At 48.9% G+C, this 12,902-nt stretch overlaps 1 protein-coding gene across 1 annotated transcript; it reads left to right on the forward strand.

Annotated features, from left to right (window-relative positions):
* The first annotated feature begins 7,056 nt into the window (after positions 1–7,056).
* On the forward strand, positions 7,057–12,556 carry LOC121047809. Its single transcript, XM_042293128.1, has one exon. It carries the CDS (start codon positions 8,326–8,328, stop codon positions 12,067–12,069), a length of 3,744 nt encoding a protein of 1,247 aa, XP_042149062.1. The 5' UTR covers positions 7,057–8,325; the 3' UTR covers positions 12,070–12,556.
* The last annotated feature ends 346 nt before the right edge of the window (positions 12,557–12,902 follow it).

Raw genomic sequence — 12,902 nt, forward strand, 5'->3', positions numbered from 1 at the left:
TTCTCTTACACGCTGAGATAAACATCTGCTATCGGAACCACTTCTGTTGATTCCTTTGCTTGGCGTACACAGAGACGCTACACGCCGACTACCGAAAACGTACCCTGCGAAGCGTGCGACAGGCTAGCGTCTCTCGATTGCTCCGGCTCATGCGTACTTTTTTTTTTTTAAATCCTCTACGAAGAAAAAACAACTTGCTAAACATTATCACTTAGAAACTATCGCCCACCCATGCGCTGCCAATCTGACCACCCCGGAGCAGTCTTACGGGCTGTAAAAATTATGAACTTGTCAACTACGGATATGTATAAGACACAGAAACAATGCAATAATATTTTTGCACATCATGCTCATAGATACTATTGGCGTTATTTTGGAAGAGTTAAAATATCGAAGATAGCATTTTTTTTAAATTGATTTTCAAAAGTATGCATATTTAGTAAAATGCCTCGATTTGAGCGTTTCTCGTTAACTTTTCCTGCTAATCAGGACAACAATATTTATAGCCAAATAGAGAACACGCTGGCAAAGTTTGAAAATGGGCTTGAATAAATGCGGACAAAAAATAAAAGTTAAAACTTTGGCAGTATTGCTCAATGTGCCGTCGTCTGTGTGATTTTTTTATTTCAAAATAACGAGGTCGATACGTAGTGATAAATAATTTCGGTCAACCATCCCGATACGGGCCAGCAGCCACAACACATTTTCGGGGAGAGCTGCCTAAAATGCCAATTTTGCTAAATCCACAGACAACGCTTCAGATTGAGCAGGTGTTTCTGACTTGTTTTCTTGAAGGTAACTTTGTTTTTTTTTCCTAAAACAAAGACCGGTTCCGTTTTTCTGGGCATTGAGGCAGCAAGATGCATTTTTCTGGTCAAAATTAAAAACTGTCACCGGACACGGTCGGCCGTTCTTATCTGAAGACAGAGCCGTCCTAGAGAAAACTGCCGCGGCATAACATAACAGAACTGCATGTATATTTGACGCACAAATATCAGTAAGCTAGGTGGCCTCTTTACGTTTTATTTATGTAGAATGCGCTTGCAACATCACATTTTAATGCTTTCTTTTAGTGGGTAGAGGAAAATCGGACCCTTCACGTAACATATTTTTGTAGATTTACTTTCTCGAGTACAAAAGAGGGATTTTAGTAGTGGAGGAGAAGTAACCAAACTGAGGAACGACTATAGAGACACGACAAGAAATGTAGAAACGAAAACTGGTGGTCAGTCAAGTGCAAAACAAGCACCCAGGAGATTTTATTCACATTGCGTGGTCGGATTTTAATATTGCAATTATGAAATTCGTCTAAATTTGGAAACTAGACGCAAGTGGAAACGTTCTCAATTGAAAGAACGCATGTTGTTCCTTTCCTCACTCAGAATACTGTAGCGGGACTTCGTTCTTCCTCCACAACCCCAACACAGTGAAGACGATGACGAGTTAATGTTTCAAAGGCCTGCGCATAGAATGATAACATCATGTCCCTTGATTGCAGACTAGCGCAGTCTTCAGGCACGGGTCCGCCCAAGTTGAAGGACTGGAGGCGGTCACAAACTGGAGTCGATAAGACTGTTTGCCGAGCCGACCAAGTCTTGCGCTAGAACGTATAAATAGCAGATTGGTTAAAAGCAGAGTCAATAATTATGTTCAATGCAGGATACCAAGTAACAGTTGCGAGCTTTCATAAAAATTTCAAACTAGGTAATGATAGCGACGTACTTCGTCCCTCGAACACATCCGAATCTGGAAGCAATCTGTTTACAATAGAAGCTATACGTTTTTTCAGTGTGTGGTTCGCACCAACCTGAAGTACACAAAGTGATTCTCAATCGATCGTGGCAATCGCACCATTCTGATAAAGGGAAAATGTACATCACTTGCGACAGAAATCATAACTGAATGGGGACGTCATAAAAAAAAGTTCTTACCTCTTGATTTCGGTTTTCTTCGGGAAGGCCAGCCGACTGACATATCGCGACTGGAAAGTCTAGGCCTTCTCAACCAATAACGACCACAACAAAGCGGTCGTGCGCGAACAGCCGTCACCGCCGGACGGACAACATATCGGCGTTCAGAGTTCTCCGAATCCTCCGGAGAAGTCACTCCCCGCGAACATTTACCTACCGCACGCAGCACTCCGCACCCCTCTAGCCCCTCGGGGCGACTGCCGGCCGGGCCGCGGCCCGCCGCCGCCGCTGCCGTGGGCGACTCGGCACGAGCCTCACAAACCCACGAATCCGCTGCGAGCATCGAATGCGACGTCATCACGTGTCATTTACGTCACCCTACCGAAGGAGAAGTGAAGCGCCGTCCGCGAATTTCTCGGGGCACGGAAGCACTGTGAAGGCTGTCACTAGCGGCGTTTTGGTTGCGTTTCGACTACACTGAAGGAAATGCAACTGTAACGAACCAAAATGTGGTTTACGTTCTTTCCCGAGGAGTTTTAAGGGACACGAGCTCTCATTTCGCTGCTAGACCCAGATACGTTACGCACTCATTCGCCTCGGAGGGAGAGCGCCTTTTCACGCCTTCGACGCGCGCGCCATCTGGATTCTTGAAAAGTTCCTATCGGAGATGAAAATCGAGGAGCGCTCCCTCTTAAGGCCTTATCACAGGCCCTAAAGAGGAAACCTTTTAGCAAAGCATGGGCTGACTTTCTGATGCTGACTGCAAACTTCTCTATTGAGTACAAATGGCCGGACTCTCCTTTAGAACCCTTTCTTGTTAAATATTAATAAAATAAGTCATCGTAGTTCTTGATCAAACTTTAAATTGTCGTGCTCAAGATGGGGCTTTCACCTGCATCTTCTAAATATATCCATCCGACTTCAAAAATGTCTTAAAAAACCTTGACTTTGTTCAATCTGGAACACTAAGTATAACCTGCTGAAATAATAAATTAAGAAAATTGTTAAACTGGCATTCCTGCACTTGGCCTGTTTTATGCGCAAGAAACAAAAATCGAACCTTGCGGCTTGTTACTCTCTGAAAGTTTCCTTGAATCCCTTCACTTGAAGAATGCACAGAGACAAAGGGTGATACTTCGCTATATATTCAAACAGGTCGCCCGTTGTCTTTCTTTGTCCAATAAAAATGCAACTGGTTCTTTTTTGTGAAATTGAGCTTTTGCTGCAGCTGCAAGGTAAATTGTTCCAGGTCTGATTGCCACAGCAATGCAATATTATTTCGTTTAGTGACCAGCGATAAAATATACTATCCTGTAAACAAACTAAACATTTTCAAGCTGAAATGGCAATTACGTTCCAGCTTGGGCGACCTTAGTGCAAACGCTTTTAAACCCCTAACAGGTGTATTACAAGACGCTTTCAAACATTAGCGATGTCGGCTCGAGAAAATAATGCCCAAATTTGTTTGCGTTTAATTTTAAATGTGTGCACATTACCAAGCATGGTTTTGTTTCGTGACCACCTTTCAACTACCCCTAACTGGATACAGAAAGCCACTTAAAATATTTATGATTGCTTTCCTGTTGAGGTACGTTTTATAGTCCACAACATTAACTTGGTGATGGGAGGGGGGGGGGGGGGAGACAAATGCCGAGGCGTGGATTCAGAAAAATATGCAGGCCAGCTAAACAAGATACTCTCTGCCTGTCTCCCTCCCCCCTTTCTCCCCCACCTCCTTTTGACGCACTCTCCGACCTGGTCTGCATATGTTCCTGGCATAAACACATCTCGAGCCCAGGCAAAGGGCAAAATTGTGTCGCAAATAAACAGTTGCGAACACAGCTAACCTGCGTGTGAGCTGAATTTAGGCTGTGATATTAGTTCTGTCGCTATCCTCGCTGGTTAGAGTAATATACAATTAAATTTAGTCCCCTGTAAGTCCCCTCCCCTTTTTGTGTGCAGTGTAAGCTTGCTAGTCCTCTGAGACCAATCAGAGGAACGTGAAACTATAAAACTATGTGAGCTATATTTCAACTGTTTTGTGCATTATTAAAAATATTGTTTTTAGGATTTAGAGGAAAATATGTTGAAACTACCAGTTTCGGAATGCAGTGGGCCGGATACAGCTCAAAATCTTCTCCAGTGGTCTTTCCAGCGATGCATACGCTCCTTGCCCGGAACTTTTCATAATTTTTTAAGCAGGAGCTCTATATTTGGCGCAGCCTTGAAGCCCTCAGCAGCCACAGCTATCCATGAAATGCAACAACATTGTCGTCATCTCCCGTTATGATGTGAAACCTAAAATATGAAACACCAAAAAGATCTTATAAAATTCGATGGACAAAGTTCTGTACAATATGTCATGAAATGTATTTTATGTTATGTGCGAAATTGTCATTGGAATCCTGGGTGATAGTGCTAAATACATCAGTTTTATGCTTACTATAATCTAGTGATGACAAGCTCTTGGATTCAGAGCGTGAATATCCAACGATTAGAAATATCCAACGAGTCAAAAGACCTACAGTGGATAGTCAGGCTCATTAGATGTTCAGACACATTGGACAGTCAAGTCTGGTTGGACCTTCCGTCTCGTTGGACATTCTGACTCGTTGGATATCCATTCTCAATTGGATATTCTTTCTCGATGGATATTCCGTCTCGCCAGCCATGATCGCCAAGTGGATATCGAACGTGGAGCGGCGTACAGTCTCATTCGTCTGGCTACCTTATTTGAGCAATGCGCTTCGCAATGTTTACGTGTTTTGAGCTGATAGGTCTTCAAATTTGTCAAAAAAGAATGTTGGTCGCTCAGGCGGACTCTAGCAAGCTGGTTAAATTTCTCTAACTTTGCAAAACATCTACAACTGCTGAACAAAAAAACAAAATTAGAACTTCACGGAGCCTTAACTACATAAATATCCCATATTTATTTTAGAAAAAGGTTTTATGCAGGTTATCGTGTCATTAATGAATTTTCTGACAAAAAAAAGGCTTCAAGAGCGAAATGTAAACTGTTACAACGATGAGTGATTGGTGCTCACCAGATCACCTTTTTACACAAAAAGGCTCAAGGTACACCTAAACACTTCTTATCGGTTGCGAATGCGAAAGCATGCATGCCGCTGTTCCGCTCCCTTCTTCCGTCTGCGGCGCACTTCCGTCGACGGTCGAGCGGGCGCGCTGTACTCGACGCGCTGACCTTGGGCGTAAAACGGTGGAGCATCGGCAAAGACGTTGCCTCGCGGACACGCAGCGCCAAGAGGTGGCGGTCGTTGAAACTGACGGGCAGCGCCCAATACACGTTTGCAAGTCCGGCTTCAGGGAGCTGCCATCTTGCCTGTCTGGGGTGCGCTTGGACCAGTCATAATCCGATTACGAAGCCTTGCTAGGGCGTCGTAATCGGATTATGGCCTCTCCCGAGAGCGCACCCCACTGAGGAAGATGGCGGCGCTCTGAGACCGGACTTGCAAACGTGTATACACGTTTGCAAGTGCGGTCTCAGGGCGCCGCCATCTTGCCCAGTGGGGTGCGCTTGGGCGAGGCCATAATGCGATTATGACGCCTTAGCAAGGCTTCGTAATCGGATTAGGACGCGTCCAAGCGCACCCCAGCGAGCAAGATGGCAGCGCCGTGAAGCCCGACTTGCAAACGTGTATAGGAGCCTCTTTGGCGCACGCCAGCCAATGGGACCGAAGCCGAAATCCATCAGCTTCACTCCGCTCCTTTGGGAGCGGGGAAACTAGGTGCCGTTCGGCTAGGCTTTTCGCGTGATTTCATAGCTAGGAGCTGGCTTCACTTGGAGAAAGAATTTAAAGTCCCGTTTGGGCGCGGCTTTAAAGCTGATAATGTCAGCTCGCTCCATGCGACAGTTAATGCTTTTGCATTAAAACACTGCCGAGAAGAAGCTTCGTAGAGTGATATAGGTCCTCCTTTCGGCATGCGGCACCTTTCTCCACGTCTTCGAAAGAGGATAGCGTGGTCAGCGGAAAACATGATATATTTATTCACTTTATGCGTCCCTAAACGACTCCTGAAAGAACTGTTACGTGGCCCCTGAGACCACACACATATTCGTAATTTTGTCCACGCAGTTGCAGACGTCCTGGTAGATTGCAGCATAGTCGTGAATGAGGCAAACGCTTCCATTAAATGGAGCCTCTCCTTTCTTGCCGAGATGTAGTTTTATGTTGGTCTTGCCACAGCGAGCGGGTCTTCACCAGTCAGCTAGCTGTGTTAGGAGATTTGTGTTTCTCCTTTGTCCCTCTTGTTCCCCTTCTCCAGGGATTATTTTCGTCATTTTTGTCTAGCTCGCTTGCGCCTTTGCATTTAATTGCATTATAATGCAGCAAAAGGGCCTGGATTCGATTTTGTGGGGCAGGCTACGCACCCTGAAGGAATTCAGGTTCCTTCTCGTATTTTCTTTAGCAATTTGGCAGTCTTTTGCGTGGTTTCTCGTCTAATGAAGGCTTCAATTAACAGTTTAAATTCAAAACAAAAGTACTGGTAAAGGACTGTAACAGCCGAAAGTTGGACAATTAGTCATAATTAATTAATTCGGTTTTACAAATTATTTATTTGCGCTTTCGGACGACGCTGACGAGCAAAGCACAGTTGGTTTCTCCACGTAGACCTCTCTGATTTTTTTTTAAAGCTTAGTTTGTTTTAAATGTGACACCCTGTATATTTTTGCCGAAGCCAGCCGTTCTTTCTGAAAGGCCAAGATACCCGTGACATTTATTTCCTATCAGTAACAGAAGTACGAGGATCTCCCCGGTCCACTTTATTTCAGGGATGGTTTTGCTCACCGCTCGTTTATTCACAAGAAAGCAAAGTCTCCTCAGAAACATATCTACTCAACTACAAATTGCACATTTATTTTTTACTATACTGTTACTTTAGGTTCTAGCTTGTCGCACTGCAGAGCACAGCAATATTCTATGTCTCCACGGTTGCCATAGTCTCAGTGTACATTCCCATCTTTCATTTGGAGCTTCCGTCTCGTTGGGTATTCAGTCACGCTGGACATTCGGGCCTGGTTGGATCTTCCATCTTAAAGGATATTCAAGCGCGGTGGTCATGAAGGCCTGCTTGGATTTTCCGTATAGCTGGATAATAAGACTCGTTGGACATTCTGTCTGTCACAGAAGTAGTGGCATCCTGTAATTTATTTTTATTACGTTATGTAAACATAACGCGTTTTCGTTTCCGTACACATATTTCTCCTTGTAGCCTGTATGTTTCTCCGTCGCTGGTTCGGTTGCTGCAAAGGCACGTGTACGTGCCTGTTGTTTTTTTCTGCTAGTTTCTTCCTAGTTAGCTCAACCTCTCGCGGTTCGCGAGCGGGGGTGTACGTGATTCATGTTTTGTGTCTTTCTTACTTTTTCCAACCTCAAAGTCACCCTCACTGCGCCCAAAGTCTTGAGCTCCATTTGTGTATTGGTAAACTTTTCTCGCCTGCAAGGTCACCCTTAGCAGGACAGAAGTTGTTGGCGTAGGGGCCTCCTGTTTTAGCTATGTCTTACTTTTTCTAACTTCAACATGGCGGCCATGCAGTGTCAAAGGTGCCGTGTCTACGTGGTCCTCCCTTTTTGTATGAACTACTTTGTGTGCTTTTGGTGTTGTGCTGCTTCGACTCCGACCCCGTGCGTGAACAAGCGTCCGCGAGTGCCTCGGCCGTGAGCGCCCGACGCCGTTAAAAAGAGGGCGACTGGACCCCAGCATCAGTCCGCTCTTCGGGGGGAAAACCGCCGCCGCGTACTCCCGGGAACCCGAGCCGCCGCACCGCATCTCCGAGACCGACCACCCGCTGCCCCGGAAGGACCGCCGCTTCGAGGGCCGCTCTACGTGTGTCGTCTCTGTGGATGGACTGCCGCCGTGCTCCCCGGTCAACTGTATGTTGCTTCAATTTTGAACTTTTCCTTTCGACCGTCGCTAATTGGACTCTTACTTTCGTCTTGATCTTTGTACACGCGTACTTAACTGGATGTGTAACGTACTTCTCTGTGCTTAACTCGACACGTTTGTCGCTCGTAGCATCACTGTCTTGTAAAATGTACGTTCTGTTACTTTAAATTCCCGTTATATGTTCGTTTCGAGCCTATAAACACTGTTTTGTTGTTGTTAACTTATAACACGCCTCCGTCTCATTCTCTGCGTTTGCTTACCGGCTACGCCGGGCATCGAACGACCACCCCCTTATTGTCATGTCTCGGTGATGACCTTCCGTCGTCGCCGGACTCGTGACAATTAACTGGCGTCCGCGACAGGACGTTCGATGCGAAGGAAACGTGGTGACTGGAGAGGGAGACGAGTTCTGGAAATGTGCCGCGTTATTTGATGCGTACGGTGCATGAACGGGATTTCCTTTTGAAGCGCCTGTTTGGGTTGTTGAAAGTGTTTCGGAGATAGAAGCATGGAAATGGAAAAGTTGCTAGCGATGGGTAGTCAGCTTGGCCTGGCGGGCGCTGAGCTCCGAAAATGGGTAGAAGATAAACAGCGAGAGGATCGAGCGTTTGCACGGCAGACAGCGGAGGATGAGCGCACAGCCGCGAAGGAGGCTGACGAGCGTCAGATTCAGCTTATGCGCCTGAAAATAGAGTGTCAGCAGCTGGAGAAGGAGACCAGAGAAAAGGAAGGGAGCCGGGGAAAAGACGCGGAGCCAAGCTTGAAACTGAACACAAGCAAGCTTCTCATCCCGTTCGATGACCGGAAGGATGACCTAGACGCGTATATTAGACGATTTGAGAGCCTTGCGGAAAGCCAGAAGTGGCCAGAGAGCCAGTGGTCTACAGCTCTAGCAACATGTCTGAGCGGGGAAGCACTCAGTGTTTACGGGCGGTTGCCGCCGGGTGATGCAGCGGATTACTCCAAGGTAAAGACAGCCCTTTTGAAGCGGTTTCGTTTCACGGCGGACGGCTTTCGGGACAAATTCGATTCAGGCAAACCGGCGGATGGTGAGACCGCAGCTCAGTTCTCGGCGCGTCTCAGCCACTATTTCGATCGCTGGATCGAGCTGTCCGATACGAAACACGAGTTCAAAGACCTCCGAGAGCTCCTGATTAAGGAAAGGTTCCTACATGGGTGTCATTCCAACATGGCGCTCTATCTGAAGGAAAGGAAGGCGAAATCGTTGGGAGAGATGCTGGATCTAGCCGACCAGTTTTTAGAAGCGCAGGGAAGCTTTAACCTCGCCAAGGTAAAGAAGGATAACCGAGATGATATCGGGAGGCCCGAAACTGACGAGAAAAGAAGCAGTCAACGAACAGCGCCTCGTTGTTATCTGTGCAACCGCGTTGGGCATCAGGCTTCACACTGCCGGGCCCACACCACTAACAACCACAGCCTTACCTGCTTCAAGTGCGGGCGAAAGGGCCACAAGGCCGACGCGTGCCGGTCGGGAACAAACGATAGGCCTCAGGCATCGTGCGTTTACTCCCCCGTCGGGGTGACGAATCGGAAGGGCATTCGCGACGGCTACCTAGAGCTGAAGAATGGGGAAAGAATCCCCGTCGTGAATGCAGTCATGATAACACAGCCGAAGTTTCTAGTCGAAGGACTGCCGGTGGTCGCCGGAACGTATGAGGGCAAATCGATTTCGGTATTGCGAGACACCGGGTGCAATACGGCGATTATAAGACGAGAGCTCATCCGCGACGATCAGCTCACAGGAGAGACCCGGCCCGTTTATGTAGTCGACGGAACAGCCAGGATGCTGCCCGAAGCGCGGGTGGAGATCGACACCCCGTACTATTCAGGGGTCATCACGGCGCTCTGCATGGCGGAGCCGCTCTATGACCTAATCCTTGGAAATATAAAAGGCGCGAGGGCACCCGACGACCCAAAGGCGGCAGTGGAAGAACCCATCAGCAACGAGCCCGCTGATGAGGAAGCTGTAGCAGCAGTGGTAACGCGCTCGCAGATGAGGAACCAACCCCAAAGGTTCCAAACCCTCAAAGCCCCCGACGTCCCAGCACAGCCGCTAAACAGGGATTACGCGGATGAGCAGGAAGCGGACGAGTCGCTCAGGCCGTGCTTCTCTCAGATTGGCCAGATACTGACGTGCAGGGATTCCGAAGGAAATATCGAATTCCACCGGGAGGGTAGGCTACTGTACCGCAGCTACACTGAGAAAACCGGACACGTGGTGCGTCAGCTGGTCGTCCCTAGGTGCCATCGAGAAGCGGTATTGAAAACTGCACATGACGGAATAATGGCTGGTCATTTGGGCGTGCAAAAGACGAAGGACCGAATTTTGGAGGAATTTTTCTGGCCGGGCATCACCGCAGACGTGAAGAGATTTGTCGCATCATGTGACATCTGCCAGAGAACGATCCCAAAGGGCAGAGTAACCCGTGTGCCGCTGGGGAAGGCGCCGCTCATTGAAACCCCATTCAAAAGAGTGGCCATAGACATCGTGGGTCCAATTCAGCCCCTTTCCAAGCATGGAAATCGGTATATCCTGACCCTAATGGATTACGCGACCCGATACCCGGAGGCCGTGGCGCTGCCGAGTATTGAGACGGAGAGGGTCGCTGAGGCGCTAGTAGAAATGTTCTCTCGATTTGGCGTCCCGAACGAAGTCCTAAGCGACCGGGGCACCAATTTTACTTCCGATTTGATGAAGGAGGTTGCCCGACTTCTCTCCATACGCCAGCTGCATACAACGCCGTACCACTCTATGGCAAATGGGATGGTCGAGAAATTCAATGGCACCCTGAAATTGATGTTAAAGAGAATGTGCGCCGAAAAACCGAGAGACTGGGACCGCTACCTGGCGCCGTTGCTCTTCGCGTACAGGGAGGTCCCCCAGGCAAGTTTGGGCTTCTCGCCCTTTGAGCTGTTGTATGGGCGACATGTGAGGGGACCCCTGGCCATTCTGAAGGAGCTGTGGACGAACCACCACCTCGACGAGGAGGAGAAGACAACCTATCACCACGTTTTTGACCTCCGAAATCGGCTGGAAGAGACATGCAAGCTAGCGCACGAGGAGCTCGCGAAGGCCGGAGCACGCTACGCTAGGATGTACAACCGGAAAACTAAAGAAAGGTTCTTCCAACCAGGAAACAAAGTGCTGATTCTGCTGCCTACCGATAAGAACAAGCTACTGCTTCAGTGGAAAGGGCCTTTCGAGGTCAAGGAGAAGAAGGGAGAGGCCGACTACATCATCGAGACAGCAGGGGGGAGAAAGATTTTTCATGCTAACATGCTGAAAAAATACGAAGAGCGGGGAAGCCAACCGGTGGAAAGGGTGTGCCAGGCGATCTGCGGCGTCACAGACTCGGACAGCGATGGAGCCATTCCTGTCCCAGCGTTTCGGCAATCCGAGGACGAGCGAGATGTGAGGCTCTCTGATTGTTTGGGGGCGGATCGGCAGAAACAGCTCCGAGATGTGATTTCAGAACACTCGTGCATTTTCTCCGACGTCCCGGGCAAGACGGACTGGGCCGAGTGCCGGTTAGAGCTCACTACCGACACTCCGGTCCACGTAAAGCAGTATCCGCTTCCATTTGCGACGAGAGAGGGCGTAGAAAGAGAGGTGCAGGAGATGGAGCGACTCGGAATAATTGAGAAATCTCAGTCGCCCTACAACGCTCCAGTCCTTTTGGTCAAGAAACCGGACGGCACGAACCGCCTGTGCATTGATTTCCGGCGCCTGAACGACGTGTTGGTTGCCGATTCGGAGCCCATGCCCCGAGCTGACGCGGTCTTCGCTGCGGCTGGAGAGAAGAAATACTTCTCGAAAGTAGACTTCGTCAAAGGCTATTGGCAAATTCCATTGAGCGAAGAGTCCAAGCCCAAAACCGCATTTTCAACCACGTCGGGACTCTTCCAATTCCGCTTCATGCCATTCGGCATAAAGACAGCCCCCGCCGTATTTTCGAAACTGATGCACCGAGTTGTGGAGGGAATTCCGGGAGTGCAGCACTACTACGATGATGTCCTAGTTGCCAATGCTACGTGGGAGGAGCATCTCACTTCTCTGAGCCAGCTGTTTGCAAGAATCGAGACAGCCGGACTAACAGTGCGACCAGGCAAATGTGAATTTGGAAGGGAAAACATCGAGTTCTTGGGGCATCGCATTGGCGGCGGTGAACTGGCACCACTCGGGAAAACACTCGACAGGATCCAAGCGGCGCCAGCCCCGCGAACAAAGTGACAGGTACGAGCATTTCTCGGCTTGACTGGGTATTACCGCGCCTTCATTCCCGACTACGCCAAAATCAGCGAGCCGCTCACCCAGCTCACGAAAAAGGGCGGCAACAACGTCGTTAGGTGGACGTCGGCCCATCAAGAAGCTTTCGAGGAGCTCAAACGCCGCGTCTCAAGCCCTCCAATACTGCGACTCCCAGACTTCTCCAATCAGTTTGTGCTGCGCACGGATGCCTCAGATACCAGCCTTGGAGCAGTACTAATGCAGCGGCATGACGGCACGCTCCACCCCGTCGCATATGCTAGCAGAAGGCTGCTCCCCAGGGAAGCAGCATACAGCACCATCGAGAGAGAGTGTTTAGCACTAGCTTGGGGGGTGCAAAAGTTCGCCACCTACCTGTACGGCGTGCATTTCTTAGTGCAGACGGACCACCAACCGCTGAGCTACATCCAAAAAGCGAGGCAGCTAAACAGCCGAGTCCTCCGTTGGAGCTTGCTGCACTCTTAAAAAAAAAGGTGCGCAAAGGCACCAATCGCCATCTTTCATCCCCGCGACCCTAGCGCCCTCTATTCAGAAGCGGTAACTCGAGCAGTTCGTCCCGCGGGCATTTCGTTGCTCCCGCTGGAGTTGATCCCCTAACGAATACTTTAGTCCCCTCGCCAATAATGGCTGCCGCAAGCCTTCGATGAAGTGGACGAAGCATCACTCGAGTAGCTATTTTGGAAAGAAGCCTTGGCAAAACAAGATTTTGGCCCCGGGATTTAGAAATTGTGACTACACGCGCATATTCGGTGAATGTTTCCGGCCGCGAAAAACATGAGAACGGAATCCGAGCGACG

Source organism: Ixodes scapularis, unplaced genomic scaffold (genome assembly GCF_016920785.2).
Source record: "Ixodes scapularis isolate PalLabHiFi unplaced genomic scaffold, ASM1692078v2 PGA_scaffold44__24_contigs__length_19508400, whole genome shotgun sequence".
Taxonomy (NCBI): Eukaryota; Metazoa; Arthropoda; class Arachnida; order Ixodida; family Ixodidae; genus Ixodes; species Ixodes scapularis.